The following is a 21,721-nucleotide window of genomic DNA, read 5'->3' as shown; positions in this document are numbered from 1 at the left end:
TTCGCCCCATAGCTTAGTGTCATCTGCAAATTTGGACAGAGTACATTTCACTCCCTCATCCAAGTCGCTGATGAAGATATTAAAAAGTATCGGTCCAAGGACCGAGCCCTGCGGGACCCCACTGCCCACACCCCTCCAGGTCGAAACCGACCCATCCACCACGACTCTCTGGGTGCGACCCTCCAGACAATTCTCCACCCACCGGACTGTGTTGGACGGGCCATGCAGTATGATGAGGTGTTTGATTCCTGGCTCTGCCACTGACTCACTCTGTGACCTTGGGCAAATTACTTGGATAGTGTCCCCTGCCTTCTGATGCCATCCTGGGGCTGCTATGAGGAGTTGTGAACATTTCTCAACTCTAGTATATCAGTGCTGTAAAGAAGGCTCTGACCTAGTGACAATGGCTGTTGACTGATCTACCCCAAATGCCTTTCAACCACTACTGCCACTGGTACTGTGAAGACAGACGCCCTGTGCCCATTACCAGTCCCCTAGACACTGACCTATCTGGAACCTACTAGGGAAATGACCTGTACGTACCTACCCAATGTCTCTTGGGTACCTTCCATTTGTTGTTCATGTGCCTTAAAAGTCCATTTATGAAGTACACATTCAGCATCTTGCTTTGGTACACACCATCAGCTTCCTGCTCCTCTAAGGCATGGACAGATACACAGTTACACCATTTTTAAAGGTGGGGAGGAGGGTCTTACTGCTTCAGACCCTGCACCAGCTGATCCAGTGTAATTATTTTGTCTATCCACTACTATCCCAAAGTAAACGAACCTCCCCCTGAATGGAACAGGAGGTACATTATGAGGGTTTAGCTTCACTTCCTGTGGATTAGGAGAAAAGACAGTGCAGCCACAGTGGATTCTGCTGAATCGCAGCCAATCCCCTCTTTCAACAGTGCGGCAATGGTTTTATCTGTCCATGTCCTTAGAGCTGTGGTCCTCAACTCTTTTTGATCCAGCAGCCCACACCGATCCATGTGATCCACATATAGCCGGTCCAGAGAGGTGATACTCCCCCTCTACGCGACATTGGTCCGGCCTCAATTGGAGTACTGCATCCAGTTCTGGGCACTGCACTTTAAGAGGGATGTGGCCTGCCTGGAGGGGGTTCAGAGGAGGGCCATCCACGTGGTTGGAGGGCAACAGGGCAGGCCCTATGAGGAGAGGCTGAGGGACCCGAACCTGTTCAACTTCAGCAAGTGGAGGCTGAGTGGGGATTTGGTGGCTGCCTACAAACTCGTTAGGGGAGATCAGCAGCAAATAGGAAGGGTCCTATTCCTCCCAGCAGCACCTGGGGTGACGAGGAACAATGGCCAGAAGCTGCTGGAGAACAGGTTCAGGTTAGAGATTATGAGGCATTATTTCACTGTTAGGGTGGCTAGGATCCAGAACCAACTTCCTAGGGAAGTGGTCCTCGGTCCTACCCTGGGTAAATTCAAAAAGAGGTTGGATGAACACCTGGCTGGGGTCGTGTGCTCCGGCCAGTGGCGGAGAGTCAGACCAGATGATCTATTTAGGTCCTTTCTGACCCCTAACTACTATGAAACTATAAATAGCTGTGTAGCAGCTTCAGCACAGTGTTATGTCAGTGGACAGCAGCACCATGCAGTTATGTGGGCTAGCCCTGGTGTGCTGTCTCCCATAGTTGTTAATGTAATGCATGCTAGTGTAGAGCTCTCCTGCAATAAGGGAGCCCTGTTGTTTCTCGTTCAGGAAGCGGTATGTGCAGGGCAGCACAGACTCCCAGCACAATGCTGTCTGGACCTGCGGGAGTCAGCTAACTGCCCTCCTTCCCCCCATATCAGGATGTAAGTGCCACACTGGGTCAGACTAATGGTCTGTCTAGTCCAGTATTTCAGGGCAGGGGTGGAAGCTTTAGAGGGAAAGCACTGAACCAGCTATAGCTAGCATGATCTATCCTCTCTATTCATTACCCTCCACATCTGCCATTATTGGTTTAGCGATGCAACAGGAAACAGCTCCAACCCTTCTATTCAAGAGCTATTAATAGATCTAACATCCAGGATCTATCATCCCCTTCTCTGGCCTCCCCCCAGCACCTCCATGGTCACTAGTGGGCTGAGGATCACCATCCCAGAGCACACAGTGCTGAAATGTTATAAAGCATTCACATCAAAGATCCTGCTTTAATATAGAAAGACCACTATGGGTACAGAAAATTCAAGAAAAAGCATGTGTTAACGCATGTATGTGGGAGCTGTTCAGTGTACTTGCGTGCAGAGTCAAGCATGTCTGAGCCTGTATGCATATGCACTTCTGTGTGTGGGCAAACACAACTGCACAATCCGTGCATGCACATTCACATACCTGGGTGAATGGATCAATGTATACAAAGACATCTGTTTATGCATGCCCTAACACACGTGTGTGTATTTGCTAGCATGTTTGTCTCTCTGTGTGCATGCCTCTATGTGTATACCCATAAATACCTCAGGGAGTGTATTTTTGTTCCAAGCATGGGTTTGTACAGACATGCATCTGTCATGTGTGCTGTGCCGAAAGGACCTGGTAACATCTCTGTCACTATGGCAAGTATGAACTACAGCAGTGCTTCCAGCATAGAGAAACCCTCACTAGAGCAAAGGTCTGATGTACATTCTGAATATCAAAAGGTAGGAGGAGAAGACAGTACACCTCTAACCTCCCTCACTGCTCTGTGCACTCCAGGTGAGCTGGGAAGCGCACAAGAAACTGGCAAGCTAGCATGAGAACCGTCTGCTGGGAGTGGCAAATGCTAGTAACATAGCCTTAGGAAAGCTGCGGTGGCTGTAGGTCAGTGTAGACCAAGGCTGGAGTCTTGTAGCACAAACTCCCCTGCCAGAGCTGACTCTGATCAAGAACAGCGTGCGCCGTGCATAAGTGCAAGTGCATCCACGTGCAATTGCTGCTCTGCGATACCGTCAGCCAACCACTCTGGAAAACTGACTGTGCCGTAGTGTGCAGGGAGCTGCTATAATTGGAAGGGCTAGAAACATCCGATGAGAGCCAGAAATGACAACTGCGACACCCGCAGCCCTTCATTCTAGCCCTGCTAGAGTAATGCTGTTGAGTCTCTTCTCTCCTGGTGACTCCCTGCTGCACAGCACACCCTGTGGCACCAGCAACGGTAATGAAATCAGCAGAAGGTGGATGCCAGGACTATCAATGCTTGTGGCCTCCCCAGGGCTGGGCCGTTTGGGAACAGCGGCCTGCAGCCATCTCTCTCTGCATTTTAATTGGTGTCTCCTGTCAGAAGATGCACACACACGCACGCTGAGGAATTCTCCCACTTGCTCCTTCCTTGAACATGCTTTTCATTCTCTCTGTCCAGGACTCCAGCTTATATATCACAGCAGGAGTCTAGGGACTGAGGTTCTGAAGTGACGAGACACGTTTGCTGCATGCTGGAAACAGAACCAACCCTTTCCCTGTTGGTTCCTGCTCTTTCCACAGACAGCATTCAAGTCACGCTTGGTCGTCCTATTTGTTTTGACCGAGTGACAGATGATTTTACTGATCCGGCTCATACCCTGGTGCTGGCAGACTGGAGCGTGAGCAGCTGATGGATACCCACAGGAAATTAGGAGGATGCTAGGCTACTGGCATCACATTGAAAAACATAGGGTGCCTTGGCTCTGCTGACTGCTTGTGTTTCGATGGCACCTTTCAGCTTCACGGTCTTCCTGCACCTGTTGAACACTGATGGATTAGATCCTCACCGTGCTGCCCACATCAAGGCCTTTCACCATCTCCTCTTATAGAGAAAGGCACTGCGGCAAAGACCAGCGATGCAATTTCTTTAAGAACTCTTCCCTCCTCCAAGAGACAGCACCAAGGAGTCCTAGTCGACTGCCAGACCCTTACTTAAGTCACAACACTGCTTACTCAAATAAAGGAGACCAAATCCAAAGACTTGGCAGTCTCCGAGCCCAGAAACAGCCCTTGCAGGGCATAGCTACACTAGAAACAGCTCACCAGTCTAGTGGGACAGTTATCCGTGCTCAGCCTCCCAGTGGAGATACACCTTACACTGGCAGAAAAGTGCTCTTGCTGCTACAGCCTATATGCTTTCCTCAGTGCAACTGCATCTACATTAGGTCTCTGAAACAACATAGAAATGCTGCGAAAAGCTGTTCCCTGACTCAACACTACCGTCTTTGCACACGTTTTTAATATAAATGTGGACTTGGGCTCTCTTTAGTGGCCCCAGTCCTTGCTGTGACTGTGCCAGCTTTTGTGGTCTGAATAGGCTTTGCTCCATTTCAAGCTATGGAGCAAACTACCCAGGGAATGTTTCCTCCAAACTCAATCCCTGTCTGACAGCCAGGAAGGCTGGATTGGACATGTTGTCCAGAGGGCAGAGGTGGCGTTATCTTCATTCCCATGTCACACGCAGAATTGCTTTGTAAGCCACTGACAGATTGGGGCTGTCTCCATAATAGACTGGCCAGAAAGCAAACATCTGCACAGGCACAAATCATCCGCAGACTTGTCACAGCTCCTCAGCCACTACAACTGTATGGGCCATAAGGATCAGGGCATCTTCCTTTTTGCTGCTGGCTCCCTAAAGCATGCTGCTGGCAATTATTGCACTTGTGTGAAGAAAGCAGGGCGGGGGGGAGTGTGTTTGTGTGAGGACAGAGTGTGTGTGTGGATATTTGTCTACATGTGACTGTAGGAGTAAAAGAGTGTGTATTTAGGTGTGATGCAGGTGTACATATGACAGGTTTTGATTAGGGTGTTGTGGGGGTGTAAAGGCAGCACCATACCTAGACTCCTGGAGGCTCCGGGCGAACTTTTAGTATCAGGCCCCCTTCACCAGAGATAACGATAATAATAATCGGAAAATGGAAGAAAATTATAATTTTCAGGCCCCCTTTCTGTCCAGGCCCAAGGCGGCCACCCGGTTCATCCATGCCTGTGTCCGGCCTTGCGTATAGGCACCAGCAGGGAACAGAGTTTATATACAGACTATGTACGTTTCTGTGTGTGTGTACAGGCGGGTTTTTATATGCATGTAGTGGGTGGTGCATGTGCCACTGGGGTATTTCTATACGTCCTTGTCAAGTTGTGAAGCGGTGGAGTGTGCTTGAGAAAGTGAGTGGTAGGGTGTGAAAAGGATGCAGAGTTGTAGGAGTGTATGAAGTAAAGAGTGCATTGGGCTGTGGGTGGTGTGTGTGTGTACTGGGTTCATCTGCAGGGGCTGGGGATACAAGTGTATGGTAGGATGTGAACAATGTGGGTGCGAGAAGTTGCTGTGTGTGACTGTAGAAGCGTGGGTACGTGTGAGGATTATAATGGGTGGGAGCTTGGGATAAGAGGGATGCTTGTAGGGATGAAGCGTGTGCGTGTGTGTGTGTGCGCACGCGCACACATGCACATGTGTGTGTGCAAACTGCAGCTGGAGAATGCAATGTGGAAGCTGGAATAGGAGAGGAGCACGGGGTGGAAGGTTTTGGATCGCACCTGTTCATGCTCCCTCTCAGCCTCCCACGCTCTGTCCCTGCATAAGACAGCATTTTGGGCTAGTCTGACTTACAGTTTGACCCAGGAAATCAGGCCTACCTTATTACAAAGCTGTGTGCATCAATCTCCCTCCCACAGCCGCTGTTTAGCAGGATCCCCGAGTTGCCCACGATGGCACAGGTCCGGAAGTGCTTGCCCTTCAGGGGAGAAGTCCGTGGCAGCAGCTCGTAAAGGTTTTGGGAGACATTCATGGTGCTGTCTCTGTCAAAGACATAGTGAATCACATCCCCAGGCTTCAGGGTCCCCTTCAGCACCGAGATGTCCTTCTCTGCATCCAGGAACTTCAAGATGTGCTTCCTGGAGAAAGGAAAGAAAACAGGCAGCTTATGTCAGCGGTAGGGATGGCTCATTACGTGACCTATGATGGCTAAACACCCGCTGCCTGTCCAAGCTCCACAACCTAGCTGCTGACGGGCCACACTCACTGCTGAGTGATGACCTTCAGGAGATGCTCAAATGGCTGAAAGCTGAAACCTCCTGTGTGAAAATGAAAGCAATTGCAGCGCACGCTGATTGTACGCATCTTCCCCTGCCTGCCCACCCTCTGGAGACAGCCCTCGGTAAACCCCTCATCGCTGCTCTACTCTCAGCCAGTAAAGGTCACAGCATAAGGCAAGACATTTCCCATCTTTTGTGTGTGACTCGACATCACGGATCCACATCATGCCCCGGTCCCTGCATGGCATGGAAAAATGGAAGCTCAAGCCCGTCTCGCTTTGTTAGTGTGAGGCCAGCTGGTTGAGCTGGGAATTCATTTCCAAGTGATTGCTTACAGATATGAAGTCTAGCTCAGCAGGAGATAAACATTTTATTTCTTTCTTGACTTCTTTAGATGATATACAGAGGCAATTTGCCAGCTTGCACTGGAGAGGACCAAATCTGTCTCTTGTCCTATAGGTAATTACCAGTACCTGATCTTCAAAGAGAGTGTCTGGTTGTGTCTCCATTTGGATGAGGCTGGTTTAATGTTGTGCTTAATGCTTTCATTACTTCTGTCAACAACAGCTGGAGACGAAGAACCATTTATTACTACTTCAGCTCTAGAGAAGAAAGATAGAGAGAGGGAGAGACATGATCAGTTAGCATCCCGATGGCATCTCTAATCACTTGGCTTCTGTTGTGGCGGCTGGGATTCAAACTTCCTTAGAAAAGCAAAACTGTCGTTATTGCCTAACCAGGGGAGGAAAGTTGATGCCTTTATTTCTCTACCCTCTCTCCCAGACATACACTTATACACAAGTATACAAAGCACACCGACGTTTACAGATTCAGACACTAATCCATGTACACAAGTACACAGATTTGCACACATGCAGGTGCTCATAAACCAAATGAGCAGATTCTCCTAGAAGCTCACAGACTTGCTCAGGGTTTCTGCCTGCAGACAGCATGCGCAGACACAACCAGCTACGCATGCAGAGGCATAACAGCCTCCCAAATGACAACCCAAATCCACCTGTCAAACTCCCTCAGTGGGTTAAAACCGCATCAGAAACCCATGACCTTTACTTCACTCCAAAGCAAGAAATGAATTTAGCTGAGATCCTGGACATTGCAAGCAGGATTTGGTACCACTTATAAATGCCCTGTTATGAAAAGCAGGGGGCGAGCACTTTGATAATATGTGTTTCTTGCTGCAGAGAACACAGGGATTTCATTGCATCCACTGCCTGTTACTGCCCCAGACAAGGAAATGACTGATCCAGGAGTATCAAGGAGCAGTCAAGTGTCCTGGTATTGCAGCTCTGATGATGCTCATTGGGAAACCCTGGGAGCAAACAAAGGTCTTAGCATTTCAGTGCCATTTACATCAAATGGCATACATTATGGGAGCCTCTGAATATTGTATTACAACAAGCCTCCCTCCAAAGAGAATAAGCGAGTGTCTCATCAAGAAGCAGGGCATGTGCATGCAGGCCAAAAAAAAAAAGCCTTCACACTTCAGAGAGCTCTGAAAAATCCACAGCCAGAGTATTTGCTACCAGTTAAGGGGAATGTCCCTCCTAAGTGCAAAAAGCCAATTTGGTCTGGGAGACAGTTTGCAAATAACTTGGTCTATTCAGAGCATGTGAACATCCGACAGGGAGAACAGCTACTTAGGGGACATAACTAGGAGACAGAGGGTGTAAATAGAAAGGGATACTTAAGATTAAACCAAGCAAAGCTGTCCTGACAGACAGATGTGGCAGCTGGTGTTTCTGTGGCAGAACACCTTGTGCACGCACACAGATCTCACAGCACGATCCTGTCCCTCCAGGGATGGTGTGGCTCTGTACCTGTCCTGTTGACTGGCAACTGCTGGTGCGGGAGGCTGGCTTGCTTTCCATACAGGCAGACTGACGGGAAGTCCCAGGCACAGCTGAGGATATTTTGGGTGCCTGTCTACTTAATATTTACCGAAGGAAGCTGATTGTATTTCTAAATCCCATTTGCTATCGTCTTTGTGTGTGTAAATGCAAGCATCCAAGCAGCAGCTCCAGAGAATGCCAGCAAAGGCTGACAGAAACCTCTCACCTGGCCACATAATCTGATGTCCTGTCAGACAAATACTCAAGATGTAAAAAAAACCCACAACTGTAACTGGTTAAAGAAATCCTGTCTGGCAATAACTGTGGCTTTTCTTGTGCACTTTATGCTTTATTCTGTGTATGTGTTCTGGCATCATCGTAGACTGATGTCATGGCATCACCAAATGATGTCACTAAGTACAACTGTGCAATTATGTGTATACGACGGTGTTGTTATAATTGCCTGGAATGTGCTTGGAAATGTCACAATGTCCTCGAATGAGACAGTGAGGACACAGAACAACGTTATGAATGACATTATGATGAAAGACAACGAGAGTCTGAACTCCCAGAAAGACATCTTTTTCTTTTTAAACACCGCAGTGGCAAACTGCAAAAGTGGCAACTCAGTGGACTTATCTTTCACAATAAGTAACTCTTCTTCTCATTCTCTTAATCACCACAACTTGCAGATCCATGGTTATTTGCAAATGATTATTGCACCGAGATAGAAGGGGAAACGATTAAAAAAATGCAAAGCAGAAGTGAAAAGAAACAGATACATTTGCTAAATAAGGGCACTAGCCAGCAAAGAAGAGAAGCAGATTAATCGCTGCCTTACAGCAAAAACAAATGAACACAAAATCTAATTTACAAACCTATTAGATTTGCTATGTAAGCTGTTCACAGCTGATCTGATTGTACCTCTGCCTCCAGAATTCCTGCAAGACAAAGGAAATGCATTATTTATAAACCCAGCTCCTCTTGCCAGAGCATTGTTCAATAGTCAAGAGACCCCGGCCTGGAGAGATTCCGACTCGGCAGCCGCTACAACAGTTGCATTACGCCCCGTCCAAAACAGCAGTGTCCTGGCATCTGGCGGGGGGTCTCTCATGCCCTTGATTAGTGTTGCCCCACTGTGCCTAAGCCACTAGTGAAGACTGACCTCCTTGTATGAAGTCCAAAAAGTCTGATAAAAGCTATTTTCATTAACCATTTCAGAATGTCCTCAGACTTGTAGTAACAGGTCTGATCCTCTTACCCAGGCAGGGGTGGGAGCAAAGGTGGCTTTAAAACATCTTTATACTTCCCTCGTCCTTGGGCTTGTTCAGCCCAGATCACTACAGGCTGCTCTGCGCTGACCAAGTTCAGAGACCAGGGCTACCTGTATGGCCTGCCAAACCACCCCTCTGCATCAGGACCATCATGAAGATGGTTACATTAAAAAACACTAGCACAAGTGTCCCATCTGCAGAGAGCTGACAGTGGAGCTCATTCCTGCTTGGGGCCAGTACTTTCAAAGGGGCATCCAGGAAACAAGCACACGACTCCAACTGATGGGCAATAATTCAGTGCCCACCTCTACTGGAAAACCCAGTGCTCAGTCTTTTATCTCTGGCATACTGTTTCCCACGCCCAGAGATGAGGATGATCACCAAAAGTACCAAACCCATGTGAGAAAACAGAAAAATTTCCCCCACTAATGTTGAGCTTTGTGAGACTTATTTTTCATGACAGTTTTTTTCTGGGGGTGGGTCTACACTGCCTTTGAAACAAACCCAGGGGCACAGCCCAGAAATAAGTCCTTCAGACACCTGCTCTGTGCACAGGTGGTTCAGGGCGCTATGCCCAAGCCCTCTACACTGCCCAGTTCTTGGAAGTGGATGGGACTTAGTGCTCAGCAGTGCTTCTGGGCTCACTCCAGAGGCAATTTAGACACAGCCTGAGCTTCTACAATCATACACAGAGAGTGGATACCTTGGCCCCAGAAGAAGAGGAAACGGAGAAGAAAAGACTGGACTTTTGTGGATGTCCAGAAAAGCACTGTGAGCCTGGAGCAAATGTTTGAGGGAGCTGGAAGTTTGCCCACCCCATTTAAACCCTGGGAGCATCTCTGTTGGGAAATGGTGCTTTGCAATGTGCCATGTTATACAGCCTCCTACCTCCCAAAGAAACCATGTATTCCCAGGCTAAAACAATTCCTCCCATAACAGCTTCTTCATGCCTTTGACAGTTTGGAGAATCAATGTGCTATTTCATTCCTTGGCGCATCCGGGGAATGGCAGAGCTGCTTCATTCCAGAGCTTATTGGCATTTACTAAGCATCTGTTTTAATGGGGTGCACTACAGGGTGCAGGAGCCATCTAGATTAGTGTGCGATCCACGCCTCTTTACAAATGCTTCTCTCTTGAAGGAGCCATCCAGCCAGCATTTGCTTTCCCTTGCACTCACGGTAAGACAGACAGGGACTGGATTAAGGGCCAAGGGAAACACTGCTGCCTGAATAAGTGGTTGCCCACAATCTCTACTACACAAGGAGACACTAGGAATTGAAAAAGGCCTATTCTCCCATCTGGTCCAGGCCCTATGGTTGGGCCAGTGTTGGTCCCTACATACTACAGCATATTTTTTAAATCCAGATCATCTTTAAGGGTCACAAGTGACAGGGCTGACTGTGCCTCTCCCCTGGGCCACTACTGAATCCAAGCCCCAGCTAGGGGTTAAAGGTCCTGTGCTAATGGATTAAACATAAAAGCTGAAGTCCAGATATGTGTGCCATCATTGGCGATCCCATGACCCTTTGTACGGTCCTGCTATTGCTGTAAACAGCACTGTGCTGGGGATATCGGCTTATCGTACAGTCTTCCCATGAGCTAAAGCCAGGGCAACTTTGCAGCGTGAATGGGACCAAATGATGCTTATGGGGTATTCCTGGACAGTGCTAGTGTTTTACAACTAAGCAACTTGTTACCCCCCTTGGTTAAACCATAGCTCCTTCCCTTTGATCATGCCAGGCCAGCAGGCTGGCTGGAAATTGTCAGAGTGCATTTTCTGTTGAAATAATTGCCAGAGTCAAACGGTTCCACAGGAACGTGCTGATTTAGATAAGATTCTGGCAGGAAGGAGGCAGGTTTCAAACCTCCTTGGCAATGTGCTCTGCCAAGGTGCCAGGCCCCCAGCAATGAATCCAAGGCCCAGCCAGGAGTTTTAGGGGCCTACGCTGCTGGATAAGATGTAATACTGAAGTCCAGATGCATTTGCTGGGCATGTCTACACATGCAAATGCTGTCTGCTGGCTTTACTCTAGAGTAAATTATTCTAGAGCAAACCCACCCCAGGCAGGCATCCACACATGCAAGGATTTGGGAGCAGATATGCTGCGCCTGGCAGCAATCTGCTCCCGCCCCCCTGCAGCAACCAGGCTCCCCACAGGTGCTAGGCCAGGGGGTGACAGCTGTCTGCTGGCAGGATATTGTTCCCTGTCCCTGGGAGCTGCCTGCTGCTGGAGCAGGCTCTGGTGATGAAGCCCAGGGGTGGACAATGTCCCTCTGCCCTGGCAGCAGGGAGCTCTGGACCCCGGCTTCCTGATCGGAGGCAAGGGGCTTGGAAAGAGCTACAGGGTAGAGGCACGTCTCAGCCCCCTGCCCCAACCCACCGGTGAGGCAGCTAGCAGTGAGATCCCAGCTGGGCATCTGGTAGCAATTTTACTGCAGAGTAGAGGAATTTACTGTGCAGTAAGGATCACCACATGTAAACAGTGTTGCTTACTATGCAGTAATTAGTTCTACTGTGTAGTAGTGTCTGATGTAAATGCGCCTGCTGTCTAGCAAGCCCTTGTGTCTTAGCCTCTAAGTAAAGACCTGCCAGTACTGTCAGTAGCACTGTGCCAAGGGCATCTGCTTGGGGCACAGCAGCCCCCTGACACAGCTAATGCTCAGATCAGCTTTTACAGACATTTTTCTTTGCAGTCTCTGAGGGGTCCCCAGGTGCCCTTACTCACCTGGCAAATGCATGAAGAACTAGATCCTTCTGGGACTTAGGGCTGTACAGGCCCCCTCACGCAACCAGTTCACCCCCTGGTCAGCATCAGGGTTGGTGCAGATGACTGGCTTCTCAGGTTGCCTTTCCAGAGGGCAGGCAGGTGATCTGTCCATCCACCTGGCTGTCTGCTGAGCAGCTGGAGAACCAGGCAGCCACACCAGAAACACCTGCCAAGCTGCTTTTTTCCCCGTTTTGCTACATCATGAGAAAGTTTCCCAAATCTTTTTGCACAGCAGAAAATCCCATTAGCGCTTAGCTCCAGCTTTACTCGCAACGTCCTGTCCAGATACCAGTTAGGGTAATGACATTCAGCCCCCTTGAGTTCGCCTGCAGTTTTTGATTGGATGTGGTATTTATCTGGTCCTTATCCTGATTGCAGCATTGCTGTGCACTCTGAAACAGCAATCAGGGCCCAGAGGTGATGGCGTTTCAGCAGTGGTTAGAGCACCAGCCTGACAGGCAGGCCTCCTGACTTCTATTCCTGGCTCTTGACTTGCTGGTCAGTTGTGGGTGAGTTTGTTCCCTGCCTCGGCTGTGCTAACTATTAGTTAGGAATAACAGAATCTAAGGGACAGAGACAGGTGTAATTCCTTAATAGTTTGTAAACTGCTTTGATGAAAGGTACCACTGAAGTATGAGCAGTATTACATACACACACACACGCATGCATGCATGCACACACGCATGCACGCTTCTTACTGCATCTCCAACAACAGCTGTGTCAAGCTGAGAAGATGCTGATTTGGTGAGAATAAGTCTGTGGGGTCAGCGGAAGAACTCAGATACCTAAAGACAAAGCTGCATTCATTCAAGCGGGAATGCCAAATGCGCTCCATGACAGATGATCACCCCGAGCTACTTGAGCGGAGCTCTATTTCCAATGTTTCCTGGTTAATGACCTGACATGAGAGTAACAGCAGGAGAAAAACAAACAAGGGCCCTGACTACAAGGATTTCTGGCTAGTTCCCTCCCTCTCTCCCCCTGCACACACGTGCCCAGACACATGCACACGTGCATGCCAGACTTTTCTTGGACGTTCATAACCTTGGCGACACATGAAATGCAGTGCTGATACATGAGCACACACCATGGGAGCGCTGCAGGCACCAAACACCTGCAGTGGAACCGCACGGGTGTCTTCCTGCTTCCCTCTCCAGCCTGAGGACTTCAAAAGTAGTTTGGGAGCCTCTCTGGACAGCAGAGAATTAGCAGGGGAACTCGAGACCTTATGTCCTCAGCTTGCTGGTATCTTATTTTGGGTCCTAGTGGAGCTGTTGTATCGCCACACAGACCCCAGATATCCAACCTAAGGACAGGTGCAAGGCTCGTCACAGTAACTGCTGCAGGCAGCCAGCTGGCACAGGGCACTCTGGGGGACGCTCTTCCACAACTTCTGCTGTGCCTTTTCTTCTTCATGGTCCGGCTTTCCCAATATCTCCCTCTTTTGAGTGCACAGTTAAAGGCTGCATGCAGCATGGAGTCACCAGCCCCATGGTATCTACCCTCCAAGCAAAGCTACCGCTCAGACACGGTGGTCCTGACATAAGATTTTTCCAAGGAACATTGTATTATAATTAACAACACAGGCAGGGTAATGTCTGTACATCACTCCACTTCACCAGCCGGGGAAGCAGGCAAGACTAAGAGATGACAGACACTAATTAGGTGGAACCATCAGAAAAAGCCAGCCCATTTTATTTTACCTGATCTACACTTTTAAATCTCTCACCTCAGTAATCAAAGTCCAACCTCTGTGAAGGTTGCAGAGACAGGCATTGATTTTTAAATGCCTTCCTAATGCAACTTGGCTGCTTGGACTATATTGTCTTAGTAAACTAGATAAGTCTGTTTGATCCTATGGCCTCACAGCATATTAACTTGCTTCCCAATTTCGTTCACATGGCTGAGTTCCTGCCTGGAAATGTTTTCCAGTGACCAAGTAGCATGTGTGGGATAGCTTTATATGATCCATATGTATTACAGTGAGCTTTACTCTTGCTTTGAGACAACTGAGCAGAATCTGTGCTATGGAAGGTATTATGTAGGTCAAAAAGGTCTGCATACAAATGTAAAGTAGTATTAATTCACATACAAGAGGATGGGGAGGAAAGATTGCCTTGTGGTTCAGATCCAGACTTTCTGGCTGGATGAAATATTTATTTGAAGACTTTTTTTCACAGATTGCCTGTGAACTGTCCCCCCCCCTCAAATTTACTCATTTTCTGAACTACTTCACTCAAGAGTTTCTGGGAATAATTCTTGGCTTGCCTCTTATTCACAAGCTGTTCGCTGGGTGGTTTTGATATGCAAAATGCAAACCGCTTTGATTGGACAAGTGGGCCACATGGCATATTTGGATGAGTGTAACTCCAGAGGCAGTTTCTCGGTCCAAATTTGCAGGATTACAAATTCCAAATGTGTTTCCCATGGACAAGCTACAAAATCCACTTCAATTTCACAGTTTTCCAGATGCCCCTGCCAATAAGCCCATTCACCAAAATAGTCATAGGAAACAAACATATAAACACATACAAAAAGGCCAAAAAAAAGTCAAGCCAAATTGTCTGAAAAATTCAAATACACTTCAATATTTTTTTTAGTCTTCTCCCATTTCTAGTGGATCTGGATCTGCTAGGTATTTCCTAAATGACCTTGTGCACCTCAGTTCCTCCCCTCTGGAAAACAGAGACAAAAAGGGCTACATAGCCCACCAGGGGAATTGTTAAACTGAATTTAAGCACTTTGAGAGCCTCACAGGGAAGATGCTTAACAGCACAATTATATCTGAGGATATCAAGTGATTAACAGACACTAATTAAGTTTCACAACCCTCCTATGAGGTAGATATATTTTATTATCCTTGTTTTACGGGTGTGCCCAAAAAGGATAGTACTAGAGGCAGAAAGCGGCTGGCGGGAGCCAGCAGTGCTGATATATTAGCACGCACCATGATCTGCTAAGGATGGGGATTAGCTTGGCAGGGCCTGAATATGCCTTGTGTTAAGATGAAAGTGCAATTCGGGGTGACGGAGGCCCAGTATAGAAGGCGACCAGTCTGGGAAGACCTCGCTGGGTGGAAAAGCACAAGCAACTGTGGGCATCCTGAAGCGGTTGCAGGCAAAGACCAAGACGGAAGCTCAAGACCAGTAAATGTCACTGTGACCAAATGACTTTTTGGGAGATGAGCTAACAGCCCACTCACAAAAAACAAGTATAGATAGATGCAGATGGAAGTACACCCCCTCCCCACCCTGCATATGGACACACAACATACTCCTGTGTCCTCACAGCCACTGACAACAGCATGCAATGAGGCTGACATCTGTTCACAGTGAGACATGCATTTCAGAGACAGGTGCTAACTTCAACACTGCCCTGCTGCAAGATGGGTGCAGATGCACCGCCCAGGCTCACTTGATTTGCTGACGCCAACTGAAAAGAAGTTAAGTCGCGGGGCAAAACCATGGGTGGGTCTTAGGTCTTTTTTACCTGCTTCTGCCAACATAGAAGACCTTCCACGGCTGAGTGTCTACAGTACACACGCATCGGTGAGCTCCACTGCTGCAGTGGTGCTGCCAGACGGTGACGTTCACACTAGGAAGGCACCAACTGCTGAAGGGACCATGGTGACTTGCAAGGGCCTCCTGCCAGCTGTGGAAGCCTTCTTCCACTTGGGCAAGCCAGGTGCAGATAGGCTGGCAGAAAGAAACTCTGTTGCAGCAGAGGTCCTCCGAATGTGGACCCGCTTCAAGCTCTGCCGGCAAACCACTTGAGCATACGTGAGGCCTGAGGACTCATGGCTTCCGGGGATGCACAATCCCATGGCTATTGAGCCTGTGACACAACCCTCTGGGAGTCTGAGCTACAGAACTCAGATCAGATGTTTAAGCTCCTTTTCCTTCTCCAATATTCAGTGCTTGGGCAATCTGCTCTGCAGAGGAGCTTGGCGTTTTGGAAATGGTTTCCTTCTAATTTGGAACAACTTCCCGTCCCTCATTTCCAGAGTTCTTGGAGAGGGACTGTCTCCTTTCTGCCCAGCTCCAGGAGACCTGGCTCCAGTCTGCTTGGTGTGGTACCCTGGAGATGTAGGCCTTCAAAGCCTGTATTGCCAAAGGTGTGGGAGCATGGGGGCTTTGGAGCCTGGATTCCCAAGGTTTCCAGTCCCCTGGCTCTCCATTAGCACAGCAGAGCAGCTGCCAAGGAGCTGTAAACCTGCCAGTCCAAGCTGCTGAAGAAGCAACCTGACTGGGAAACAGGCAGACTTTCTGATGGAAACCTGCCGTAGTTCCCAGCAGGTATTTGTCAGAATGCAACCATCTCTGCAAAATGTTTTGCAACTAACGGTTTTCTGTTTTTCTTGAGAAAATGGTTCACTGCTTTTTTGCAATGTGGACCTTTACAGGAATCGATGGCATAGTTCGGTTCTGAATTGGAACAGCTTCTTGTCCATCCCAAAATGTCCAGCAGTGCCTTGGTCTAAGACAATGCTCCAGTGTAGCTCTGTCTGGTGAAGTCTCTGTGTCCAGCCAGCCTGGCTATACCCGATTCAACTGGGGTTCAGTTTTGATTCAACTGGGCTTCCACCTGAACCTGTGTCTCTGGCCTGAAACAGCCTGTTCTCCATCTCAGCATATCACACTTCAGCTCAACTAACTCAAGAAAAGCCAAGCAGCAGAATAACAGAGAGTGCTGTACATTAAGAGTGACTTGTATTGACAGAACGGTGGGAGATCCAGGACTGGACTAGCATGATATCAGAAGGGAGGTGAGGTACACCGCACTGGAATAGCAGCGGGTGTTGAAGGTCATGCTAGGGAAGGTGATTTGCAGAACAGCAGGTGGGGAAGTTGTTGAATGCCTGCCTGCAGTACACTCCGTTTTCACCACTCATATTGGGCCGGCACTTCCCTAAGTACTAGGCTGACTCACAGCTTTGAAACAAAACCTGAGTCTGGAGAGAAGCAATAGGATCAGAGGCATGTTTTCGATCCTCCAAGTCAGCTACTTAAAATGGAGCATGACATGACTTCCCTTTGTGCCCTTTTTCCCAAAGCCCCAGATGAAGACATTTTTTTTTCTCAGCTGTGTCACATTTCACAACACACTGGAATGAGTCAGGACATTTGATATTTGCAGATTGTCCCCCACGATGTTTCAACAGCTGCCTTTGAGGTTTTTGCTGCAGAGTGTGAAAAAGACCATGATTAGGACGAATAGTGGCCATTAGGCAGACTTGCCAACTCCCAGGAAGTGAGATTCCCTCTTTGGGGATTAATTCAGAGGCAGTTTTCAAAAGTGTTCCTCTGCTGGAATGAGGGATCTTGCAATGCGACTTGATGAGACATTTGAAATCTCACTTATAAATGTTTAAAATCACACTCGTTCACATTGTCAAAGCTTGGCAGGTCCGTGTTAAAAACTTCCTCCATGTCAGAAGTTATATTTAGAGCTCTGAATTTTATTCTTCCTCAAGGTACAGGGCTGAATTCCAGGGATGCTGCCTGTGCTGAAGATTTTGGGGGAGCTCCCCCAGGCTTCTCGCAGCGACAGGGACTGCCTGTGCAAACAGACCACGGATGTTTTATTTTATCTTAGGACGTGTCTAGAAGGCTTGGTAATAAAAATGCTCAATCCTGGACTATGCTATCACTCCCACATATTGCTAGCACTGATGCAGATATGCTAGCATGACACCCAAGGTAGGAGAATGCCTTGACATTCTCAGTGCAGACAGCCAGACCTGCCTGAGATTGATGCCAGGGAAGTTAGCCGAGGTTGCTCTGGTGTAAATGGGAGTAGAATTTGGTCCTGAGTTTTGTGCCTCATCAAGAACAAGTGTTTGTCTCATCGCCAGTGTAACCTGAAGACACAGGAGCCATGACACTGAGTCTGCAGAAACCAGACCCCTATTCCTTAACAGAGAACAAGCTAATTACATCAAAATGCTCTCATGGCAGAATGTAAAAATAGAAGGATGGGGGAGGTTATCCAGAAGAAGGAAAGGGAGGAGATCCTTACATGTCATATCAGAAAGTCAACACACTGGGACCCAATTTCATTCACGGAAATGAGAGCTATGCAACTCATGCCTTGTCCCTGCTTTGAACCAGCCAGAGGATTAGAAAGTGGTCCTTGATGCAACAAAGTTAACTTTTCTTACGGTTATCTTGTTCTCTCTCTCAATCTCACTTTTATCTGTCTCTACCGAACACTCATCACCTGGTGAGCTGGACACCACGAACTTAACTCTACATCTCTTCCTAAAACTATGTCTCTCCAACTCAGATAGATGGATAAAAGGGAGGCATCTCATGGACCTCTGAAGTGTCAGGTTTCAGATCCTCATACATCCAAACGTAACACCAGTGAGGCTTGACTTAGTAACCATTATAATTCTTGTTTTAGCAATGTTTCAGGTAATGAGATGGCACACACCTTCATCTCATCGCACATACATGCACGTAGCCATGACATTAGTCTTTATTTGTCCTACCTCAGATCGTCTGACGCTGGCTTAGTCCTTCAACTGCTTACCTCTTCAAGTGAAGTAGCTATGCTTAAATTCTACTAATTCACTTAATAATTTATGGTTGGATTTGCATCAGTGAAGCACAGCAAAGGCAGATACCAAGTCGCACAGGATTCAGAGAGTAGCGTGAGCTGGTTTTGCATTTTAGTTTAATTTGGTGAAAAAAATCATTTGCAATGCCCTCCCCTCCCCCCCCAAAAAAGACCTGGACACAATTCAGTGCTATTTATCCCACAAGGGTACCAAAGCAGGGAGAATCACTACTGAGAGAGAACAGCAAACTAGATGGCCCGGAACAACTCAGCAGAGCACCAGTGCAAGCAAGAGATTTCTGCGTAGAAGGGTTGTAACGAAAGTACTTTGCAATCAGGACATAGCACAAACCTTCAGGTCATCACGACTGACCTCAGATGCAGCTCCTTGTTTCATCTGCCTTAGCATCTCAAACAGGAAACCAAATCAAGGGGAAATCCTAAAGCAATCCTTAGGCTGGACTCAGAAGCTGAACAGATTCTGCAGCTGGCCATGTCAGGGCTTGGCTGGATGCTTGGGGGGAGCTCAACTTTACTGCTGTATGTTGAAAAGCTTAGTGGCAGATGCTGGCGGCAGTCACGTTTAAGTAGCATAATATAAGGAGAGAGAAGAGTAACTGGATCTCAGCGTACCAGGGCTTTAAAGCACAATATCCTCAGCTGAAGGAGTTAAACCATCCAGGGCAGAGGTGGTTAGTGATCCTGGAAAGATGCTTCACTCTTACAGTGGACGGCTGCTGTGTCCAGAAGTTGCTACAGCCTTCAGGACCTCATCAAAGATGGCTTTCTGGCCCCACGGCTGGGAGTGGCGAGCTGCATGTCAGCAAGGAGAGGTCACAGTCTCCTTGAAGCCTGCTATCAGCTGGCGTTACTGGATGTGCTCATCAAGGAGCTGAGAGACTCATTGGGACCCCAAGGCTTTGAGTCACATAAAGTCTGGCCAGAAATCCTCGGTATTACCATTCACTGGACGAAGTGAAGAGTTATGCTGTTTGGACTGGCAGGGAAAATGAGATCTCCACACACGTTAAGTCTGACTCACTAAGAAGTGTCAAGCGCGCATCACCACGGCTCACATGTTTCTTTGAGAAGAAGCCACCTGGTGACAGCAAGTTACAGGCTTCCTTTTTACTCATAATCAGGGCAGGAGAGATCTTGCCAGACAGTGTATGAACACATAACAAAGAACGGTTCCCTTTATACTTAAAACACAGAGCCAGGTTTTACTCTTGCTAGCCGGCAACATTTTTTCCACCAGTAGCAGAGTCCAGTCCCTTGTGTTACAGTGAGAGGCAGAGGGACAAGGCAATTATATCCCATTCCCCTGCACCGGTTGTAGCAAATCAGAAAATGACCACAATTTTGCTATGCCTTTCCCCTTCTCTTACAAGGGAACCTGGCTGCTATTGTACCCGGGAAAACAACAGACCCAACACATAGGCAGTGGTGGAAAGGAAGATTCAAGCCGGATAAAAAGTTCCAGGTCTCTAACCAGGTGTTTGAAAACAAGGTACTAATGGCACTGGGAAGATCAGCACCTCACAAAGGCAAACACCAGATGGAAATATGACTGCAGCTGTCCACTAAAGTAGTCCCGCTATAATGACCCTGGTATAGTCAAAGTCCACAGCTACACCGTAAAAATCACAGCTCTCACCGACATAATGATAATGGTACAGAAAAGTGGGGGTAGACCAAGCTGAAAAGGGAGGAGGGTTGAAGGAATATAACCCAGCTCCTGAGGTCTGTCTCCCTCTTTGCCACAGCTTCCTACTGAAGAGCCCGGGCAGCAAGAAGGACAACTTAAAGAGTTAAACGAAACAACTCTCTGCCCCTGAAACATCTCAGACTCCCGCAACCACAGCCCTCTCTTCTTTGCACTCCCTCCTTACCTACAACACTGAAGACTTAATACCCTGAGAAACAGCACGATTTTTTCTCGGTCCTCTTGTCAGTAACACCATACCTTTCACTTCGCATTTAAATCAACATTCCTTCTTCTTTTTTTAACCAGGTTGTTCAAGATTTCCAAGTGTTCGTGGGTGAAACAAATATGTTCTCCCCTCTCCTGCTCATACAAGCCACCCTCTTCCAAGCAGGCTGTGCTGACCCAGTGTCCAACTCACAGGCTGGGGTGAGGGTGGGTGTGGGAGTGGGCAAAGCTGTTCTCCTGAAAATACTTCAAGGAGTATTTCTAAGCCAAGGGATGACAAGAAGTGAGCAGCACCTGCCCCGAAACCGGGTGCCTCCGGGTGCTGTGGCTGGCTCTTGACTTGCATTTCAACTCCCCGAGACAGCTGAGCAGGTGGTGGATGGATAGCAGAGGATGGAGGCGAACCACCCTTCCTGAATTAGCGTGGGTGGTTGTGTGTGGGGGTATTTGGAAAGCCGATCTCAAGCTTACAGCCGTTTCTGTGCGAGTAACTGTTCCCTTACAGGCGCACTGAGAGCTCTCAGGAAACTTGGACCGTCTCTTTCTCTCCTCCCGTTGTGTACACTCCCAGCCGCTCTCTCTTGCCTTTTCAAGTCACTGTTTGCCAAAGATGCAGGAGTCACGGAGGCCTGGAGACAGAAAGGCGCAGCAAAGGCAGCTTCCCTCCACTGCCCTCCCGCCTCAGCCCTGAAAGACACTGATGCTGCCCGCCGTTGGATTATAACGACGGCTCGGTAGCCCTTTCAGGGACTAAAGGCACCTTTACCGAACACCGCACAAACGTGCCATGCAAGGAGGCCTCTGCCCCCAGGCGCTTACAGCCTGCGGACAACGGCCAGACCGACCCTCGACGTCTCTGCACGCGCCCCAGCGGGTGCAATCGTGTCGGCGGTGCAGCGGCCTGTCTCCTACGCCCTGGACCAGCACGCTCACCCCGCCGGACCCGACTCCGAGCCACCCCCGCAGCTGGCCGAGCCCCGCCGGCCGGCGTCTCCGAGGAGCCCCCTTGCCCCCGACGCCTCCTCCCGCCCTCGGGTGTCACCCCAAGGCTCCCCCAGCCCCACGCAGCGCGCTCGCCGGCCACTCTTTGCCCACCTATCCGAGTCGGCCCACCCGCAGCCGTGGGACGTCTGCCAGCTCCCCCGCGCCCGGAAAGCCCCCGGGCAAGTTCTCCCTCGCCCGGCGGGTCCTCCATGGCACCGACGGGGGGGGTCGCAAGGGGCCCCCCGCCGCGCCCGCCCTACCCGAGCTCCCGCTCCAGCTCCGAGATGTCGGCGAGGAGGAGGAAGCCCACGAGCAGCGCGAGCAGCGCCAGCGTCCAGCCCCGGCACGGCAGCGGCATGGCAGGGGCCGC

General features: G+C 48.9%; 1 protein-coding gene across 2 annotated transcripts in view; it reads right to left on the bottom strand.

Annotated features, from left to right (window-relative positions):
• The window catches only part of ST8SIA2 (ST8 alpha-N-acetyl-neuraminide alpha-2,8-sialyltransferase 2), a 38,470-nt gene extending 16,755 nt beyond the window's left edge, over window positions 1-21,715 (bottom strand). The window contains exons 1-4 of one of the 2 annotated variants that reach the window (XM_019533758.1): window positions 21,612-21,715; window positions 8,710-8,772; window positions 6,455-6,583; window positions 5,583-5,840 (exon numbers count right to left, since the gene is read on the bottom strand). In XM_019533758.1, coding sequence (XP_019389303.1) covers window positions 5,583-5,840; window positions 6,455-6,583; window positions 8,710-8,772; window positions 21,612-21,709 — 548 coding nt within the window. In that variant the 5' untranslated portion in view covers window positions 21,710-21,715. The remainder of the gene's footprint in view (window positions 1-5,582; window positions 5,841-6,454; window positions 6,584-8,709; window positions 8,773-21,611) is intronic. The other variant, XM_019533759.1, reaches the window with a different exon arrangement.
• Window positions 21,716-21,721: the final 6 nt, after the last annotated feature.

Source organism: Crocodylus porosus, unplaced genomic scaffold (genome assembly GCF_001723895.1).
Source record: "Crocodylus porosus isolate Cpor-Errol unplaced genomic scaffold, CroPor_comp1, whole genome shotgun sequence".
In the NCBI taxonomy this organism is placed as follows: Eukaryota; Metazoa; Chordata; order Crocodylia; family Crocodylidae; genus Crocodylus; species Crocodylus porosus.
Note: the sequence above shows the minus strand (reverse complement) of the source record. Positions and strands in the feature narration are given on the sequence as shown.